The sequence below is a fragment of the Lathamus discolor genome, chromosome Z (genome assembly GCF_037157495.1).
Source record: "Lathamus discolor isolate bLatDis1 chromosome Z, bLatDis1.hap1, whole genome shotgun sequence".
Lineage (NCBI taxonomy): Eukaryota > Metazoa > Chordata > Aves > Psittaciformes > Psittacidae > Lathamus > Lathamus discolor.
In genome coordinates this window covers 99,697,655-99,720,144 of record NC_088909.1, presented here as the reverse complement: position 1 = coordinate 99,720,144, position 22,490 = coordinate 99,697,655, and the positions used below count along the sequence as shown (strand labels likewise).

Genomic DNA, 22,490 nt, shown 5'->3' with positions numbered 1-22,490 from the left:
TGAATACTTAACAGACCAATGATCGGTGGATATTCAACCGGCACCAAAATGTTAAATACGCATGCAAATTGTTGCAGGAATATTTAAATTAGAATCCAACTCTCAGCAATTTGCCACGTATATCAATTTTAAGTACTATTAAATCACTTCTGAGTAGTGAAATTGGTCTAAAAATATAAGCGGCAAATGAACCCTTCTCATTCTGTAGCGCTGTGAGATTAATAGTTCATTTAGAATTTCATAAAAGGGCAAGAAGTTGATGGACTGTGTCCAAAACCATCAAGTTCTAGCAACACCCCTATACTGAAATCCATGTGAAACCAACACTGCCCACAGACAGGACACTAATAAACTAGGCAGACAAGCTGAAGATTGAAAAAGCTTCAAAACAGAACAGTTTTCACAAACTGTGCCTCTAAGGTGAACACTGCGGGGAAAATCCTTGCTGTGCATATTTCTCTTTTGTGTTATGATAACTATGTTATCTGGGATTTTGAGATGTAACACAGAGTGTTGCTGAATGAAAAAAGGCGAGTACTGCTTACCTGTAAACTGGTAACATTTGTAAGACACAGGATACTAAACTGATTACTTGTTCATAAATTGGTTATTTGGTCTTGGGTTTTGTTTTCCTATGTGCAGTGTAATGTTTAAAGTCAAAACTAGCTTTTTACTTTTCAAAACCTTGTTTTTCAATTCTTGAATTAAGAAGAGTCAGAAGTTACCTAAAATATCCCATTAAAATGGGCAGGAAAACCAGAAACAAACTTCAAATACACTCTTCACCACACAGCGTAAGAAATCATGGTCACAGCTTCATATTTAATGTGGAATCACTTTAAGTACACAGTATTTCAAAAGATCCAGAAACTGGTTAAGAGTTAAAAGCCAGTAGAACAAAAATACAGGAAATCCAAAATACCTCTTTGACCTTTTTAATCTTAAATTTTACGGTCACATGCCTGAATAAAAAGGTTTGATTTATGAGGAAACAAACTTTGGTATGGAGCTGAACTAGCCACATGAATAGCACCTGTAGCTTTCGAAATAAATAGTAACGGCTAACTAGATACCACGGCAGCAAGATACCCTCTAAAGGACTAAGAAAAAGCACATGCTTTGGGCTATGCATGAAGGCTAGGCGACAGAAACTAATAATTTTAAAGTAACTTTAAGTATTGCTACTTTCTAGATTTCTGATGCAGACATTACGAATCTTTCCTGCAATGAGGAATCTTTCCTGCAATGAGAAATCTTTCCTTTTATTTGCTAAAGACTAATAATCAATCCCCTAAAAATTGCACTCTGATGCTTGAAGAACACTGTATTAATTTTTTTCTTGAAGTCCTTAGACTCCATTTTGCTGAAATATTGTATTTTTATTCCACAGGCCCATGCTGTTAGCAGTAAGTGTTGCTAACAGAAATATCCCCCCTACTCCATTTATTAAAAAGGTCAAAGATAAATTCGACCTCAAAACGGAACAAAAGAGTGTTTTTAGTAAATTGTACCAGAAATAACAAATGATTTTTGTAATGTGTGATATTTTCCTATAGCCATTGATAAAGTAGTTACCGGAATGTTAGTCTATATTAATCTGTGTTTTACGGGTTTACAACAAAGCATAATACACATTGAAGAGAATGAGTGAAACTTCAGTTTCCAGTGTATAATGCATTTTAGTCATTTAATAAATTTTAGTTTCTATTTGTGTATTCCACTGTAGTGCTGTGACAACAAATCACACCTGTGTACCAGAGCATACATCAACAGTATGATGTAACTTTACTTACACCACTGCTATATTTAGCTTTTTGAAAGAGACATAAGCATACACTATGGCCACATCAAATAATTTTCTGGGTTTTTTTTTTTGATAACCTTCACTTTTTCAGTAATACTTCACTTTTAAAATTTGAATTCTTAAAAAAAAGAAAAAAATCACAGAAAGGTCATACAGGAATAGCTATAAGGAATAACCTCACAGGCACTGATATGACAAACATTTATTTTAAGGGCTGAGAGGCATTAATATCAGATTGACAAAGTTGACTGAAGAGAACAACTAACTTTGTCTAAATGGGAAATGCCCACTTCTGCTTGTATGATGAGAAAAGAAATTCAGAAAGTTATTTATTTTGGCCTTGCTATATCACAAAGTCAATCATACAAAGACCTACGCATTTAACCTAAAATTATAGTTTTAAAAGCCCTTCTATGAGAAAACATCATGCAAAACTTCGATCAATTATGCAGCTGCTTTAAAGCTGTTGAAAGACCATACTGTATATATTAGCTTTTATACTGCTAATGCACAACTAACAGCAAACTTGATTAGATTAACACAAATATGTCTTAATTACACCGTTATATCACACTAAGGAGACAAATGCCACAGATGGGCAAAAACATTGAATTCTGAGCACTCAAATGGCAGGATAATTGTGTTGTAACCCCCTTCACATTTAGAAAAAGCCATAATCCTGCAGTCTCACTTTACAAAAAAAGTTTTGTAAAATATTAACGGGGAAGGGAACAGTTTATACTATCTAACACAAAGTAACTTATACAACTAGTGTCAAAGGCAAACAAAAAACCTTCTAGATAAAAAGTTAAAATACACATAGCAAGAGAAGCACAAATGCTGCATTAAATACAGTTGAGAAGACAATGCACTTGTTAATAAAAAAGACCAAAAAAAAAAAAGAAAAAATACTAAACTTAGCAACACATTTAAAGAAAACACAGTGAGGGAAAACTATTTTTTCTATAATAATATAGTTTCCATTTGCAGTCTTTCCATCCATAATTTGTCTGGTACAGTACATCCATGAAAATATTTAGAATGTCACAGAAGAGCTAGGTTGTTCTCTTCCAATTTAACTCACAAGTTGGTTTTGGATGTTTTAAACAGACATCATTATGAATGAAGTAAAAGCAAGGCAACAAATGGACTTTTTATCACCTTCAATCCTAGCACTGATAACAAGCTTTCTTAAAAGTTATCATAATCTTTCTTGTCTTTTTTCCCCTCTGCTTCAAATCCATCAACCCCGTCACTGTCCCTTCTTCTTTTACGATTATTATGGATGTTGAAGCGTTGATTCATCTGTGGTAACGGATCCATTCCTAAAACTTTGTGTATTTGACGGAATGCAAGGAGTCTCAGAGCAAACTAGAAAAAAGGTAGAAAGAAAGTATTTGTCTTAGAAACAAGGTCAATCTTGGGTACTTTGTCAAACAATTAAAGAAGAAAATTAGCAGTCTAGATATTATCCTTAGTTCTCATTATCCCCTCTTCCTTCCCACAAGAAAATCAACACTATAAAATGTGTTATGTCGGATTTGCTGCTTCTGTAAAAAGTACATCATCTTAGCATAAAAATACTGTTTTAGCTACTGGACTCGAACTGAAGCAGCCAAGGCTTGTCAAACACACTATTACATGTTAGCAATCTTTAGCAAAAGGATCAAATGAAGAGATAGGGGCAGTAACCCTGTAAGCTACAAGTGTGAGTGGTCAGTACTGTAAGTGGATACAATAAATGAAAATGTGTAAGTTTAATGAAAAATTAAACTTACACATTTATCTATAAAATATTAAATGCCAATGTAACTTTAAATCTAATAACATACTGTTGTAGAGTGAGCATCTTTACAGGTATATACAGATAGAAGTGCTTCAGATTTTTCATGAAAATATGTTCATTATAGTGCAGAAATGAACAGGATCATAGATCTTCTATTGTGACGTGTTCATTGCCTAGCTTAACACTGGTAAGACTGAACCGTATTCCAAGAAAGTAGAATTTATGTCTACCAAATAGCTCCATTTAAAAAACAAAACCAAACTACAAGTAAAAACCACCCCCAAAACCTGCCATCATATTTAATTACTTCACACACACATTTCCTTACCTGTGCACTTGAAGTAATATCCTCTCGTTGCTGATCTGTCATTATAGCAAGTGTGTCAAAAGGATCTTTTTCACAAGGGTCCAGAAGGCCGGGACCACCTATAATGGTTAGGCTAATTAGCAGCATATCTCTACATTATTTCAACCAAGATTACAGATTTTACATCAGTCAAGTGTAAGTAAACAGGCACTGATCAAATGCAACTTGCCTTTAAGGATGATTCCTGAAGATATACACTCAAACACTCTTCTCAGTGCATCCCCAGGACTCTGTGGCCCTGTAGCGCTGCTAATTGCTTTTTCCACAAGCAGCTCCATAGCCTAGACCAACAATAAGAAAATCCGGCCAATTTAGAAGAGAGATTAAATAGGAAAAAGCTGCTATGTTGTTCAATAATTTTGAATCCATAATTTTGAAGAACATTACACTTCATAGAGCACTTTCAGGTAAATGGAAAAAAACCCCAGACATTTTGTAAGTAGTTCACACTTTTATACACAAATACATATAATTACATAAATATTTTATAAAAATAAAGATGGTGCAAGATTAACACTGAGTACTGATACTGATGCTTCTCTTCACAAGTTGTTCAAAAGTTTTATAGGGATGTATACAGCAGCAGCATACATATGCAGGTAGACAACTTGTCTGACCATTTTTTGAGACCATAAAGCATGCTGAGTTACAGGAATCTGTCAACCACATGAGTAAACAGCACACAGTGAATCTAATGAAATTAAGAAGACACTCTTCTACGACACTCTTCTACAAGAGTACAGAAATTTTAAGCATCAAAAATTCAATGATAACTTCATGTTTAAGTGGCTACTAGTTCTTCAGTTTACCAAAACTGAAGTTCACAGCAAGTTGTCTCCTGGATCTAGGCTAACACTAACACAAATGCTAAACAGGTGTGTGTAAAAAACCTTTGATGATAAACAGGTTTTCTGAAATTTATACACAATTTGGTATTGGTTAAATGATTTAAATTATTAATTGTATTTTAAAATTTTTCCTGTTAATATTTCCATTGTTTGTTTTTATTAGACACTATTTTTTTTCCAGAAAAATCTATAGAAGATACTTGCAAAAATAACAGCTTTCCTTGTTTCTTTGTCAATATTACGTGGCTGTTTCAATACCACCCTTTTTGCAAGTTTATTTCTCAAACTGAGTGTCTCTGTTGTTTTTTGATATGGATTTTTTGTTTGCAGTTGTTTGGTTGTTTTTTATTTTTTGTCCTCCCCCTCTTCACCAAGTTACAGTTGTCTAAATGTTGCCTTTTATTTATACTTTCCAGAAGTAAATGCCTATTCTGATACACGCGAGTAACTACAGGCAGTGATGATTACTTCATCACTTAATCTTTCACTAAAGGTGCCTTTTCCTTTCTGCTTTAGCTCCATTTAACTCACAAGTTTCAATTCTTGAGCCTAGTATTTCTATACTCCAACTGTATCACTCAGGATTTAGCAACAGTAATTTAGTTAATTTCAAGTTCGAACCAAAATGCAGCAGGGAAGAAAAAAAGCAGATCATGTTTTTGCATTTATTCAAGTCTAGCTGTTTTGGATCTTCACAAAAGTCTACAACTTCATCCTACGAAAATGTGAATTATGGTGCCCTGGTGTTTATGTGCATGAACGGCTGGCTTTCAAGTTCGAAAAAATCAACCTTCTAACTTGTTCCTTCTAACTTGTGGGAACTTGACAAAATTCTTCTAATTTAGTTTCTATTTTTAGGTACATAAAGAGGAGGTTACTAACATCCATATTCAGACTTGCTAACAACTTCTATTTGTACAACCACTTGGGTTCTTTTCAAATAGCTCTGGCATCTCTGGGTTGTAACAGGCTTCAAGCATACAGATTAGGAGAATTTCTGTATTCAGAAAAATGTATTTCATCAATCTATGAAGTTCCACCTGTAACTGGCAGAAATTATATATATTTAAAATCACCATTTTCATTCTGCCATTGTTTTTATCAGTAAGAGTTTGCCAATAGGCCAAAAGAACAGCTGACTACACAAACTCAGTGTTCATCCTTGTCACTGACAGTGCATCAGGTACCAGGAGCAAATCAGGAATCATTTTCAGAGAGAAATGAGCCATAGCTAGGCCCAACATACTAATTCATAACTCTCTTCCCTTCTGGGCATGCCTTAGACGAGATAATGTGAGAAGTAATATTGTTCTTTATCTATGTGCCTGCTACGTGCTTGCTAAGTGCTGCGGTAGTTCTAAGGATGCTTTTCTAAAAGCATGCCAGGATTTATTCTTTGCAAACTCAGTAACACAGTGATATTAAGAGGGCATTTACATACTTCTAAGCTTCTTTTGCTATATTTGTACAGTGCACCTTTAATGAAATGCAGCACAGAAACTGGCTTTTACTTTAAATATTTAAAACAACCCAGCAATAACTGCTTCACATTTTTTCCAGAAGCAGTAAGTACTATCAGAAGTAATTTAATAAAACTGCCTGCAAGCTTAATACAGTTGTAAAACATTTTTCACTGAAATAATGCCAACTGCTCAAATGGTCTTGACGATGGCACTCTTTTGAAACTGAAAAGGAAGCAGCACAGTGCAACAGGACTTGGCCTGTGAAACAAAACAGTTACAGCTAAATTTACTTCTACATGATACACACAAGCTCCAGATATTTTGTTTCACACTAACTCTGTCCGGTCCACACACTGAATATCTGTTAATGTTTGGAGCACAAGCTGCTCTCCTGAAGAGCATCATTTAAGATAGTCAATGCAAAAGGAATGCTCCAAGAATGCTCGGCTGCAAGAATTAAAAGAGGTAATCCAGTACAACCTAGAGATTCAAGTGATACTGACTAAAATGCTAATGGTCACACATCCACAGACTGTACTGAAGTACTGTGGTATTTCATCTTGCAGAAGATGCATATTAACGATCATAGGAATTATTGTGATTTATTCTTTCAAGTAGCCTTTCTGTTATCCCACATTAAATGATTTTAAATGTGTTTCAGTAGACTCCTAGCAATTTAGTGTGGGTGGTTACAAAAAACCAGATTTCTTCATACAAAGTAGAGGACAAAATGCTAAAATCTAGAATATGAATGCTACCCACAAAGAATACAAAAGAATTGAGAAAATTCCTTTTGGGAATAACAACAACAAATCCAGCTCAAAATAACAAAACTGCAGAAAATTAATTTCTTAGAGGGAATCTGGATTATTTGTTGGGGAAAAACCTCCAACCAAACAAAATTCAAACAAAACCCTATGTTACTTTATGAAAAAGTCTACACTGAAAACCTGTAGTACTACTGCCCTGTCCTTTACTTGCAGTACGATGTGTACTAAAAAGACTCATCCAAAAGAACATTACTCACCCAGCTTGGAAAATCAGACCAAGTTGGAACACGCTGACAGAGGTCACGAAGAATACGTATGATAATCACACAGGACTGCAGACCATTAGCTCTAGCCTTGAGAGCAATACAAAATCAAATTAATTAATCCCAGCACCTACAGCGAGTAGGACTTGTTGAAAGACTAAAACACCACTGTTCAATGGCAGCTCAGATACAAGATTGAAACAAATCACTCTACAACTTTATTCCATGAGCTGCCATTTACAGCAGTATTTTACACAGGGTTAGTAATTTAAGGTGGTAGCAGTCAAAGTGCACAGGTTATACAAGAATAACATTTCTTGATCCCCTGTACACTTTTGACCTATGTTCACTTGTAACAATAAATACAGTATCTTTCTATATTAGAAATAAAAAGGATAAAGTAAAGATCTAAGAAATAGGTATAGAGACTGAAAGGTCAAGGGAATCTGTTTGGTTTCTTTATTGTGCCTTTGCCAGAAGGCAAAGTCACTAAACCAAACAGTTGCTTCTCACCTTTCATTCCCTACACTTAATGCAATTAAAGAAATAGGAAAAAAAGTCTTAAGTCTGAACACAAAGCTTTAAACACATATTCCATTATTTAAAGCAAAGTTACTCTGCAGCCTTATGGAATATATAACAAATATACAACATATGATCACCCCAAGCGAGTCAAGCTTTCAACGTCGCCTTCTCAATGACCAGAAAAAAAAAATCATGTCAAATGAGCAATAACTGCATAAAGCAGTTCCTTCATACTCAACCTTCTACATTTAAATTTAGGGACCAGAAAAATATTAAGTATTATTAGCATGAACAACGCTGAGTGTTTTCACACAGTTAAACATTTATATTGCAACTGAACTAATCTCTCATAAGGCTACAAGAAGAAAGTAAAATGATGTTCCGAACCTGGAACCACTTAGCGTGGCGTAGAGCAGCCAGAGCGTCAAGGCATTTTTGCCTGTCCAAGACGTCCGGTGGGTCTTTCACCATACCCGAGGTTACATCTAAAATGGATTGAATTGGCAAAATGCAGTGAGGAATGGGTGTTTGACCAGGTGAGCAAGACACTTCCTCAACGTAGCTTCAATGTCACACATGCCATTTAAAGTTTAAACCCTTGGACAACAAATGTAAATGCTCAACAAAAGCCATTCAATTAGGATTAGGGCATCTACCCAGTATAAAGATCGAGAGCATATTATACTTTAGCTCTGAGGTTATTTTCAAATGCACTGCAGGTTATGCAATGCGCAGTACTTCTTTATTTAAGCTAACATTGGGAAAACACATATCCCCTAAAATTAAATACTGAAGGAAGGATGGTTGGACACAGTGCACCAGCACAGAGAACACAAGACAGAAGGAACACAAAAATCCACTTTAACCAAGTAGAAACATTCAAACTTAGTTTCTTGGTTTTAATGGTCCTCTGTTATTTGGGACCTATTCTTAAAACTAAGAATAACAAATCTTGAAAGCACTAGATGATTAGTAATGATGTTATTTTTACTGTATCTTAAACTTTATTTTGTTTTAAAAACCTGACTAAAAGAACATGAAAAGTTCTTTGATATTACTGATTTCTAATACTTTCTAGCACGCTTTCCTTACTTAAATAGATGAAATTCCTCAATCCATAATATATGCGCTCCAGCATCATTTAGGATGAAAGGAAAGTTCTGAAAAGGGACTGCTTTAAGATTCAGCAGAAAAAGAAAAGGAATAGTTGGAAAAAAAAAAAAAAGCAGAGTGTCTTAAAGAAAATAGAGCAGATGTTGTATATTTAAGTATTCAGAAAAGAATTTAATTGCCAAACTGACTTCTTTGTTACCAAAAAGGATGAGACTACAGGCCCTTTTGGAAGTGGTTTAATCAATTGAACTGGAACCACTGAACAAAGTGAAATGGTATCCTCGGGCTTCTTAAAAATTGTACAGATATAATGCAGTGATCCGCTTTCAATCTTTGATTTAGTGATTGTGGAAATGGCTATTGTGACCAGTAACAAAGTATATTGGGAGCGTAACTGGTGATACACAAGATAATTTCTTAAATTTGAGCAGTTGGTTGTAATGAACAACGTAATTTACTCCAGCAAGATACAAATATAGGCAAGTCAGAGAATAAAAAAAATTAAAAAATACTGAAACTCATGGAACATGCCTACAGTAATATCAGGGTTGCTGCAGAAAGCTCTGAAACCAACTATTTTTATACAAATGTAGAATAAGTAGCAGGACAGTTTACAGAGAGCTAAAAAGCCATGAATGAACATGGTACAACTTTGCAACACAATAATTAATATGAAGTACTACATTCAGATTTGAGCATTTTCTTACAGGTTAGTCCCATTGCTCTGCACAGGGCTAAAAGGCGGAGGATTTTAAAATATGAACAAAGCTGAGAAGAACATAGGTATCTTCTCACACAGATGTTCAAACTTATGCACTATATGTTAAAGTGGAGAGATGAAAATCTGCACTTAACAAGTCATTTACAGAGCAAATGAAGACATTTATAGTGGTATTCCCTTTAAAACAAAACAAAAACTCAAACCTATACAAGGGAGGTGCCAGGTAAGATAACTGATGAAACAAGTACAATCTGGGTATAAGAGACAAGGAGTACATTTAGAGAAAACCCACAGCAGGAAAAAAGTGGCAAAGTAAGGCTGAGAAATGAAAAATAAAAATGGGCCTAGTAGCCTCACCATCAGCCAATTATTTACATCATCATTCATAATTTTACATTCTTCTAAAACTAATACGCAAATAGGTGACACTGTGCAAACTTTCAGCGCAATAATTAATTACATAATTTGAAAGTCCAATTACTTCTAGCTCTGAAAAACTTCAATTTGGAAAATAATTTTACTAAAAAGAACTACAGTTTAAATGCACGTAGAAGAATCTTACTCCGTGCTGGAAATATTGACCTAAAATGTGCTACTAAACAGATACCATGAGAATACCTTTGAAACTTAAAACAGACTTTGAAAGTCAGAAGTTGCCAAGGCACCTATTGCACTGAGAATACATTGACTGAAAAGATTAATCAAGGAAGCTCTTTAATATTTAATCTGTGGATTTTTGCATCTGTTTCACATTTCAGGATTAACCCCTTAAAGACTATTTAACTAAATTCAGATGCCTAACCTACCACCCTGTTAAGCTAAGATAAAAAACTGAATTAATTTATAAAACACGAGTGTGAATTCTTACTCTGTATAACTTATTACTAGCCTAAATATAAGGGGTTAATCTTCAGTTAGACATGCTGTGTCCACACTACCTCTTCATTAAAAGTTAACAGGTATTTCAATTTCAGTAAGTTTTATTATGTGAAATACATTTTACCCAGTCAACTATTTCAAGACTAGTGTGAACACTGCTTAATTCTAGGAGAGAGACAAAGACAAAAAGGAGGAAAAAAAAATAAAATAAAAACAAAACACAAAGTAACAGTAGATGCTAGGACTATGCATCCAAACCCCCTCCTTTGTAAAGCATGGCAGGTGTGACACTGAGCTTTAGAAAACCTTGGTCAAAAATCCTTCCGATGTCTTGGCAGCAACCCCTGACAGGAATCAAGTCCCTCTGCTAGAAGGCTTTGGACCGGGGCTGTTAGCTAAGGATAAAAGAAGACACACGCGCACACATATAAGTGTTTATAAGTATGTACACTTTGCTGAAGGAAAGACTCCATCCACAGCAGGGGTTAGAGCACTTTTAAGATATCAGATTTGGCAAACTGTCAAACGCACAATACTGTAAGAAACAGTAGCTATGCGGTTAACAATTTTATTTCACTGTGTTGTTTTTAGCCTTTTCTCATGTAATGGGATTATTACACATCAAACATGATTCTACTCCACGTGCAAGTCTCAGTCTCATCTTTACTCAAACTTGTTCTTCCGGTAAAGCCTTCCTTATACCTGAACTAGCTCCCCAAGCGGGCTAAAAAAAAATGAAAACTTTAAATCATTGTAAGACACAGAGCATGAGAAGCTGCAGTAAGAAAAAACACAAACACATACTGTTACTCTGCAGCAGATAAGCAGCAGTCTTCATAATAATGCCTTCTTTGCTGCAGTAATTTGCAGTTCAGTCTTCTATTAGCTGTAGTTTCAAAGTTAACTTTTCTGTACATCCATTTTATACTGCTCAGTGTCTTGAAGAGAAATCTAACTTGATTTTGCTTGCCTAGAGGCAGTACTGCATTCAGCAGTGAATAAACTCACAATGATCATTTTAACTCAAGTGTGGGTCAGACAAAAATAGAGATTTGTTTCCTTTAGGTGGCATAAATTGAGGGATTAATGCTAGTAATTTGAAATTTATTTTTAGTAGACATCACAGAATTTTAGGCCAGAAACTACCTAACTGAAATTGAGTACTGTGGCAGAAATCAGTATTGACTGCACTTTTGCACAGTACATTAGGAAATAAACATGGTGTTTAAGGTTAACTTAATTTCATGGATAAGTTAAAGTAGTCTTTATAAACTTAAATGTGATGTTGGGTTAGGCACAGGCAAACCAAGAGTCTTGTTACACTTAAGATTGTCAAAAAACCAAGTAAATTCAATTGAGTGTGACAGTACATGTACAAAGCCTTTATAGCTAGTAATAATATGTACAGCTTAAAAATCACGTACAAAACACTCTTTATGACTCTTCAGAAGTCATCCAGATGAGAGAATGCAGCTTGAAATTTTTCTGCCTCATTATGGAGGATGACTTTGTTAACACAGCTTGCTTACAATGCACTAGTCACAGCTACAGGACATTTACTAATGCAATATAAAAACCTCAAGTATTTTAGAGGACATGTAATGAGATGAAATAAAAAAACCCAACCTCTGTGACTTATAAATACGTATATACACAAGCACATGTATACATACACACATACAATTTTTTTTTAACTTGAATATAAGAAGTGTTAAGATAGTCTGAGATTTCCTATTTGTAGGTTCACTGTAAAACACCAGAACCGTGTTTGCCATGATCTCTTTCCACTATGAAAATACAGAATTAAAAGGAAACAAAAGTTAATTTTATCTGACCCGTAAACAAAAAGAACCAATGTATTGCAGACATTAATCATGCTTGTTGGCTTAAAAGCTTTTGGAGCTTTGAAAGTGTTACAGAACAGACCCTAAAGCAACACTGCTGGCACCAGAGAAACTGTGGATTTCAGAAATGTAAATTGACTTACAAGCTCCACCTTTCTGCTTCAGCTCAACAACAAAGCCATTTCTTATTGTACTAGTCTGGGTTTGCCAGTTGGATAAAAGACTGATTGTAATACCAGGAGCCTAAATATACTCAAAAAACACTCCAGACCAAAAAGCAACCTCAGAGAGCTGGAAAAAATTGCATTGTCTTTTAAAGTTAGAAGCACTGTTACCATCAAAAGTATTACAAAAATGCATTTTAAGCGGCGCTCCTGTTTGGAACGTGTGATGGTAATACTGATCCAGTTTAAACCCCAAAATCTGTGATTTGATTTCTAAAACCGTACAATCTTTCTCTTCGGGCAAGACTGCTCTAGAAAGCCAGTTTATAGCCACTTGCTATAAAATACTTAGTTTTCCACATAATTTCAAAAGAGGGGAAAAAACAGTTAAGTTTGTACCTTTTCCAGAAAGCTGAGGTTGGACATGAAGTTATAAATTTTAAAAATTAAATAAACTCATCATATAAGCATTTATTTTAACCAACTGTACTCTACCAAGACTCACTGAAAAACAAGGTTTCAATCAAATACATGTGCCAGCATGTTGCCTTCCAGGACCTTAATGCCATCTTAAGCAGAATATATAAACAAAAAAAAACCAAACCAAAACCAAAACAAAACAACAACAAAAAAAAGAAACCAAACAAACGAACAAAAAAAAAGGGGTGAGAAAGAAGTAACATCTTTAACAACTTCCCAACCTCCATCCCTCATGTTCTCTTCCCGAATGACTGGAGATGTCAGTGTGATAGTAACTTGCATTTTGGGTTCCACACATGAATTTAAAATTATTGCTGCCTCTGGGACTGCACACTTGATATCGTATTTCTCAGGACTTATTACCTAAATATCGAGAAACAGAAATTTCTGTTAGCATGTGGCTAATAAAAACATGGGGAAGAAAATGGGTTTCAACACAGTCTTTTTAACAGAAAAACAGAAACATGATATAATTACATGAAGCAGATACCTCTCTACTCAAAGAAACCACACTGTACACAATTAGACATACATATGGACTTGCATACTGTTTCCAAATCATTAGTAAAAATACAGAGCAGTCACCAGCATGCAAGAGAAAAAAACAGAGAAACTACCCAGAAAGGAAATTCATTGACAAGTAAATTACACAACAAGAACCTTGACAGTGTTTGAGATAAAGAAAAACCTCAGTGCCACTTAAAGTATCAGCTGGATATGTTTCTCATTGGAACATAGGAGCCTTTAAAAAGCACGAAGATGCAGTGGTTGTTCTTCAAGCTCGCAGTTACAGCATGGGTACTGCTAGGTACATTCTATACTTGGCTGTCACAAAAGGACAAGACAAATGCGAGGGAGAAATATGTAAGACTAACTAACAAAGCAGTGATTCTGAATTGCTTCTTGCAACTTGGTTTAATCATTCTAAATACCCCCAAAAGGAAGCTGTACACACATCTGTCACGTTCTTCCACAAACTAGAGGGACAAGTGACTTCTCCGCAAAGTCAGACCAAGATGTGCATTTCTTAAATTTTCTTCTGTTCTTAACAAGAATTAAGCCAAGCTTATTTTCTAATTAACCTGATCCTGCTAAAGCTTCTACCCTGCCATAGATACTGACAATTTACCAGGTGATACTGAAATATTAATGCTGTGACAAACATTCTGTAATGATGGTGAACAGGTTTTGTTCAGCAGAAAACAGAGACTTTATTCTGTACTTCTGTTGTGGTAGAAATACAGCAAATGGTTTATATTACTTCCAATAAATGGTCTAAGTACTTTAAGTACATTCTTTTTTATTTTTATTTTTCCAAATAGCCAAATTAAAACAAAAAAAAAAAAACCAAAAAAACCAAACTACAAGCAATCCACACAAGATCTAGGTAAGTGTGGAACCACAACCCGCTGACACCAACTGGAAACAAGATATGAGTACGAACAGACTGGCATTAATGGACAACTTTAACTTTCAGGTAACAAGTAACGCTGCACAAATTACCTTTATTGATGCTTGTAAATAGGTAACAGTCTTCTGTGAATGTTTATTTCCCAATTAAATGAAATCTATTAAATGATGATTGATGCTACACCACTAGCATACACACCTGGATACTTGTACGGATGCAATATACAGAGAGCCAAACATGCAGCTTAGTCCCTGAATTCAGATGGAAACACCCAGAAAATGGAAAGAAACTAAACCTGAGCTATGAAATGTGGCACAGTGAGCCCTGAAGACATTTGAGTTGAGGACAGGTTTTTACAGTATCTTTATAAAAATTCCAAATCCAAAAATCTGAATTCTACTTACTGCAAGTTGTTTGGGAAGGCTTTCAGCAATACGACTGAGTAATGTCTTTGAAGGCTTCTCAGCACACAACAAAACAAGATTGACGTTTCGGTCTCCACGGAGTAGCAAACCTTTAGCCAAAACGCCTACTCGTAAAACTCCTTTCAAAGCTCTGTGAATTACAGTTAAAAGTTGCATTTAAAATAATATGAAAACCTTAAAACTAATCCTGAAAGTAGAAAAGTGAAATAAAATCAGAGTATTCCACACACTTCTGAAGTCATAGTGACATATACCGTATCAAAACCCAAGGAGAAGCACTGATAACAGTGTAAGGAAAAACTTTAGAAACAAATGATGAAATTCTTAAGAAGTAAAACCCCAAAATACCTGTCTTTACTGCCATCCTTTTTGTCATCTCCCTCTTTGTTCTTGCTTTTTTCATGATCAGTCATGTTGTCAGAAACAAGTTTCAAAGCACGCTCAGTAATAGAAACAATTTTCTGGACTGCCTGAAGTTCCTCCTCTGTTGGATATATAGCGGCATGTTTGGTCATCACATAACGGTCATCAGAGGAGTCAGGGCGGCGAAGAGGCTAAAGAGATGAAAAAGCATGTTTCTGAAATCTGGGTATACTTCTAAGTTCACAACCAATAAATGACCAAAAAGCAATCATGGCTAAACAACAGAATATTCAAACATTAAATCACTGAAATGTAACAAAACAAAAAATGGTGTCCTTAACATTTTTCACTGGTCACAATCAATCACTGCTGAAAAAACATGAAATGTAATAAATTTAACAACCCCAGGATTAAAAGTATCTCCCCAACACAAATATCTATTACCTGTTTATAAACTGGGAAATACTTGCATATTGCTGCAGAATAAAGTATCCGTGATAGCATAATTCAAATAGGAAGGGACCTCAGGAGGTCCGCACCTCCTCTGCAACCAGGGCTACCTATAAAACCACACCATGTTGCTCAGGGCTTCATCCAGTTGTTAGTTCTTGAAAACTGCCAGAGATAGAGGCTGCACGATGTTCATGTGGACAAAAATATGTTTCCTGTATTCAACCTGAGCCTCTTTTGTGTCAGCTTAAGCTAGTTGTATAGCTGGTCCTCTCATGACTGTAAAGAGCCTGCCTCCATTGTCTTTGTAAGGCACAGATATCAGAAGGCTATTACGTCCCTGTGAAGCTCTCTCTTCTCCAGGCTGAAGAAGCAGAAGCCCAGATCCCTCAGTCTCTTCTCACAGGGCACACACTCCAGACCCCTGACCATCCTGGTAGCCCCATACTTTTTTGTACCAGAAAGCCCCAAACTGAATGTAGCATTGCAGACTGGGTCTAACAAAAGCCGACTTCCTTTCATCTACTGATTATGCTCCTGTTAATAAATTCCAGGATGCTGTTGGCCTTCATTGCCGCCAGGGCACACTGTTGACCCACGTTCAGCTTGCTACCTGCCAAGATCCTCAGACCCCTTTCAGCATGGCTTGTACCCAGTTTGTCGCTCCCCAGCCTGTTGTTACTCCCAAGCCTGTTACCAGCACACAAGGTTATTCCTTCCCAAGCGCAGCATTAGACATCTGTCCTTGCAGAACTCTGTAAAGTTCCTGTTAGTCTATTCCTTCAGTCTGCCTTGGTCCCTCTGGTCGGCAGCTCTTGCGTCAAACGTATGAACTATTCTCTCCACCCCAAAAAGATTCAGTTTCATGCCAGCTCCAAATATTATAAGCATGTACTCACTCCATCACCTTTCAATCACTGATAAAGTGCTAATGAGACAAAGCCCAGGATAAAACCCACATACTACTGCACTTGTTACTGACCTCCAGGTAGAGTATGACACACCACTAGCCCTTATCCTGTGAGACTGAGAATCCAATCACTTTTTACCCATACATTTGTCCACAATTAGATTAATAATATTGTTTAATGCAACTAAATAAAAGTAGCACACAAATCCAGAGTGACTTGTTATTTCAGAAGAAACAGTATTTGTCTTGAAGGCATCCTTTTGTCATTTCAGTGGACCTATTTTGGAAGACAAGTCCACCTACACAGTTTCATTAGCATGTATTTTTTTCTTCACTTTTCCAAATCCTCTATTAAGAAACAATGGAGACAATGGAAGTAGCACTGAATAATTTACAGCTCCTAACTATGCTTCCTGGTAAGTATGATTTTGTTTTTCTTCAAGTTAAGAAACTCACAGCTGGTCCTTGGGGCTGCGGAGGCATTCCTGGCCTAACTCCCAGCAGGCCCAGAGGTCCGGGAGGACCATGAGGATATCCTCCATCTGGTATTCTGCGACGGTCATCCCAATGGTGCTGCTCTTCCTCCATTCTCCTCCAGTACATGTCCTCTTCATATCTCCTGAAGTACATCAATCAAAGTATTCTCTTTACACAGCAGTTATTACTTGCAGCCATTCTAAATAAATTCTTGTAGGTCCTCACTAACTCATTTCTAATAGTCATAAGCAAATACCACAGAACTCTAGAGACTTAACTAAAATGAATGGTTATTTTGGAAGTGAGTCTGAATTTACAGCAAAATAATTCTAATAAGTCTGCATTGCTCTGAAAGGCTGAACACTAAAACAAAAACACCAGAGGTATAACAGAAACTTAAATTAAGACAGTACAGAGTTTCCAAAACAAGTATTCAAGAAACGTAACTAGAGAAGCAGGGTTAGTTTTCGATAATCCGACTGCAGCTTTGTCTTGTTCATTGATAAAAGAGAATGCATTACCTCATTTCCATCCTCCAGCGTTCTTCCTCTTCTCGCCTTCGCCAGTATTCTTCTTTCTGCATCTGTTTCCTCATTTTCTCTTCTTGAATTTTTCTTGCTCGAATACTGGGCTTTACTTCTACTTGCAAGTCTGGGTTTACTTTTTTCTAGTTCAGAAAAAATAATGAATTAAATGTTGTTTTTTCTCTTTTCAAGGTTACAGAGTTCTTCTGACATATTTAGCACACACTCCTGGTCTACGGTAAAACCAAGTGGAGTAAAATGCAGTTATGGAACAGCTTCCAGTAATTTAAAGGAAGGAAATAACAGGTACAAACAGCATAAATTCCCTCTTCACTTACGTGAGAACAAAGCAAGTTAAGACTTAAATGTGAAATACTAAGTAATTTGCTGTTCATTCTGTAGCCAGATGAAAAAGCATTTCATCTTAACTAAGGTATGCTTCCTGACGCCCCGCTCCTCAAGGGTTCCTCGTACAGGGGCATAACCACGAGTTACTGAGTAAAATTTTCTCGCAGTTCTTTTTCTTCTTTCATCGTTTTCGCGATTATGCAGGTCCACTGTATCTCCTCTGATCACAGTAGATTCTTCCAATATAATCTTACAACAATCAACACGCAGTCAGTAGAGAGGTATCATTCATGACTAAAAAATCTGCAACACTTGTGACTCCACAAAAGGTTCACATACTTTATCCTGCCAAAAACACTGAACACTACTATTTCACACTATTTGATATTCATGGTAAATAACAAAGGACCTACTGTTGCTTGCACAGGTTGTACTGTATTTTAGTGTTGCAAAGGTTACCTGAAAGCAATGTTCAAAATACTAAAAAAAAAATCCACAAAAATACAGCTTCACAGACTGCATTACTTCTTTAAAGGCTATACTTGCTAAGAATTATATTCCTGTATCTTTTTTTATATGCTGCTTACTCAAGAGTACCTAATTTGGTCAATTCTTTAAATGTAAGAAGCTGCAGTCAGTCAGCTGTCATGAACTGCAACAGAAACATCAATATTTCTACTAACCTTATATTGAAGTCTGTGCCGTCGCCCTTTTAAGTGCATCTCCTTGGCATTAGGATCATTAAAACTGCACTCGCAAAGTTTACAGTGAAAGCGGATTACCTTTCCTTCATCATTTCTTACCTGGAAAATAAAGTTATAACACGTTTAGGATGTGTTATTTGGGATATATGCTTAAAAAAAACAAACAAAGCCACACCAAAATAATCCCCCAAAATGAAGCTGATGTAAAAATTAATCTAATTTACCGACACTAGATTCAGGCTACCGCTAAAAAGTTCACACGGTAACTGAAAGAAGGCAAAACAGAACTTTCAATTAACAGACGCACCATTTTGCTTGGTAATGAAGAACAAAGTTCTTCCAGCCCAAAGAGTACATATCTTTAAACTGAAGCCTGAACATGCTCAGCTGAAAAATTACAAACCTGCAAATCATGAAAAATTTAAATAGGACTTCACTTGCCTATCCCATGTCACTCACATGAAGAATGCCCCACTGAGCATAAAAGAAGCATGCACAATACAAATATGCAAACATATGCACAAGCCTTTGCAGGTTCAATGCCTTGTCATTCTCATCCTCTAGGAGGACCCAGTGAATCACAGGTCAGTCAGCCTCACCTAGGTCCCTGGGAAGGTGATGGAGCAGCTAATGCTGGAAATCATTTCCAGGCATAATAACAGCAAAAAAAATCATCAGGAATAGTCTGCATGGCTCCACCAAGGGGAAGTCATGCTTGACCAACCTGATAAATTTCTATGATGAAATGACAGCCTGGCAGATAAGGGGAGAGCAGTTGATGTTGCCCCACTGAACTTAAGTAAGGCCTTCGACACAGCCTCATCATAATATCCTCATAAACAAACAGTTGATCTATGGGCTGGATAAGCATATAGAGAGGTGGACTGAAAACTGGCTGAATGATGATCAGCAGAAAAAAGCCTAGTTGAAGGCTAGAAACTAGCAGTACACCCCAGGGATCACCATTACATCCAGTCCTGTTTAACATCTTCATTAATGATCTGGGTGATGGGGCAGTGTGTACTCTCTGCAAGTTTGCCCATGACACAAATCTGGGACGACTGGCCCATATACCAGATGGCTGCACTGTCATCCAGAAAACAGAGATCTTGATGATCTGGAACAATGAGCTGACAGGAACCTCATGAAGTTCAACAAGGGGAAGTGCAAAGTTCTGTACCCAGGGAAGAACAATCCCCTGCACCACTTTATGGTGGGGGCCACCCCGCTGGAAAGCAGCTTGGCTGGAAACACCCTGGGGATCTTGAATGTTGGCCAGTAACATGTCCTTGCAGCAAAGAAGGTGAATGTCATCCTGGGCTGCAGTAGGCATGGTATTGCCAGCGGCTGGAAGGAGGTGATCCTTCCCCACTAACTCAGCCCTGGTGAGGCCACTCGTGGAGCCCTGTGTCCAGTTCTGGGCTCCCAGTACAGGAGAGACATGGACATACTGGAGAAAGTCCAACAAAGGGCCCACAAAGATGGTGAAGGGACTGCAGCATCTGTTCTGAGGAAAGGCTGGGAGAGCTGGGACTGTCCAGGCTACAGAAGAGCAGGTTGAGGCAGGATCTTTAGATCATTTTTAGAAATGTGTGAAGAAGGGATGCAAAGAGGACAGAGCCAGGCTCTTTTCAGTGGTGCCTAGTGACAGGACCAGAGGCAATAGGTTGAAATACAGGACATTTCCTCCAAAACACTTTTTTACTATGATGATGATTGAGCCCTAGCACAGGTTGCCTGGGGAAGTTGTGGAATCTCCGTCTATGGAGATACTGAGAAGCTGCCTGGACACGGTCCTGGGTGACTGGCTGCTGCCAGGTAGATGACCCTGCGTGAGTGGTACTGGACCCCAGGACAACCTCGAGAGGTTCCTTCCAACCACAGCTATTCTTTGATTCTGTGATTTTTACAGGGGAAATCTTGGTGGTTGGTACTTTTTTGGACAAAACATCTCAAGCTCAGTTCTTTGTGTCTTGCATGTTACCATTGTGAGCATGGCTATTGTCTTATATTTGGATAAAATCAATGTCTTGATAATGAAGAAAGCAGTATAGACAATGAACTGTCTATTGTGTGTAACTGAGTAAAGGGAACTAGGTACAGAGCATATATATGTCTCATACATGAGACAGAACGTATGTTATAATGTACAGTAAGGAAAGGATTGCAAAATTTGATTGGATTTAAATCAGATTTGTCATATTAAATATGAAGATTAACAAAGCATTAACAGTATTTGAAAACCATGAGGACGTTCATCATTGTGGTGAATTATTAGTGGTATATGGTTTAGCTGTCTGGTAGTAAATGGTATTTTTTGTTTGTAATGGAGTGACACAAGGATGTTCTTAAAAACAAGGAAGGAAAACTCAAAACTGTTATAAAGAACTGTCTTTTTTAGGCCCACTAACTCAGCCCTGGTGAGGCCACTCGTGGAGCCCTGTGTCCAGTTCTGGGCTCCCAGTACAGGAGAGGCATGGAGATACTGGAGAAAAGTCCAACAAAGGGCCAACAAAGATGGTGAAGGGACTGCAGCATCTGTTCTGAGGAAAGGCTGGGAGAGCTGGGACTGTCCAGCCTACAGAAGAGCAGGTTGAGGCAGGATCTTAATGTTTAGAAATGTGTAAAGAAGGGTGCAAAGAGGACAGAGCCAGGCTCTTTTCAGTGGTGCCTAGTGACAGGACCAGAGGCTATGGGCACAAACTGAAACACAGAAAAATTCCTCCAAAACACTTTTTTACTAGGAGGGTAACTGAGCCCTAGCACAGGTTGCCTGGGGAAGCTGTGGAATCTCCATCCATGGAGATCCTCAAAAGCTGCCTGGACTTCGTCATCCCACTTGAGCAGAAAGACTGGATGAGATGACATCCACAGGTTCCTTCCAACCTCAACCACTCTATGATTCTGGTTAATGTTGAACAGATTTTCACTAATATAGTTAAAAAATATTACATGTTTTCTTATCAATACCTCCTCCACATAGTCATGGCCCACTGGCTGGACATCACTTTGCAAGGCAGCAAGAGTTGTGGGAGTCACTGGTTCAGCTGATGTCTCTGGTTTTGCTTCCTGTGTTTGCACTGTAGCAGGAGGAGTTGTTTTAACAGTTTCGGCTGATTTCATCTCTTCCAGTTTGCTCCCTGTTGTCTGAAGCTTATTGCCACCTACAAATCAAAAAATGTTAAATCGTTAACTTTCATAAAATGAGAATATGATTACACATAATGTGCAAACTGAAGACTTTATCTGCAAATATCAATGTAACGGCCAAAGCATTATCAGTCATTTAAAATTAATTAAAACTTAAACATATTTTAAATACAATTAAACATTTTAAAAAGTTTAACAACATTCAAGTTACTTAGATGTTTCACTTTTCATTTTAGCAAGAAAAACTTCTGCTTTATATAATTTACATTTTCATTATAAAATTATATATATTACATATGTATGTATTATATATAATAATTTTCATGCTGAATGGACTAAATGGGAAAAACTCAGCAAATATATTTTAATAATACCCTTTTTGTCATAATTTTTTTTAATCCATTTACAAAAACCTAAAAAGCACTTTAAAATCTTAAAATGTCTGTACTAACAAATGTAATATACTCTCAGTGTTGCAATTGCATAGGTCCTTCCTTGAAGAGCAGGATAGCTTATTGTGGAATTACTGGTTCTCAACTCATAATATCTGTCATGCTCATTTCAAAATGAAACTTCAAAAAAATTTCCACTGTTAAGTTTCCACTGTTACAAGTATGTTTCAGTTGCCCAATTATCAACTGCCAACCTCCTCCAGGTTGCCTTAGCAGCCCAGGCTGTAAAGTGAAACCAAGAGCAACCAG

General features: G+C 36.8%; 1 protein-coding gene across 2 annotated transcripts in view; it reads right to left on the bottom strand.

Annotated features, from left to right (window-relative positions):
- Positions 1-802: 802 nt before the first annotated feature.
- The window catches only part of ZFR (zinc finger RNA binding protein), a 43,444-nt gene continuing 21,756 nt past the window's right edge, over positions 803-22,490 (bottom strand). For both annotated transcript variants that reach the window (XM_065661910.1, XM_065661911.1), the window contains exons 9-20: positions 21,610-21,803; positions 18,619-18,738; positions 17,585-17,730; positions 17,043-17,205; positions 15,212-15,417; positions 14,843-14,993; positions 13,249-13,390; positions 8,214-8,311; positions 7,296-7,391; positions 4,127-4,238; positions 3,919-4,016; positions 803-3,175 (exon numbers count right to left, since the gene is read on the bottom strand). In XM_065661910.1, the coding sequence (XP_065517982.1) occupies positions 2,996-3,175; positions 3,919-4,016; positions 4,127-4,238; positions 7,296-7,391; positions 8,214-8,311; positions 13,249-13,390; positions 14,843-14,993; positions 15,212-15,417; positions 17,043-17,205; positions 17,585-17,730; positions 18,619-18,738; positions 21,610-21,803 (1,706 nt within the window). In that variant the 3' untranslated portion in view covers positions 803-2,995. The remainder of the gene's footprint in view (positions 3,176-3,918; positions 4,017-4,126; positions 4,239-7,295; positions 7,392-8,213; positions 8,312-13,248; positions 13,391-14,842; positions 14,994-15,211; positions 15,418-17,042; positions 17,206-17,584; positions 17,731-18,618; positions 18,739-21,609; positions 21,804-22,490) is intronic.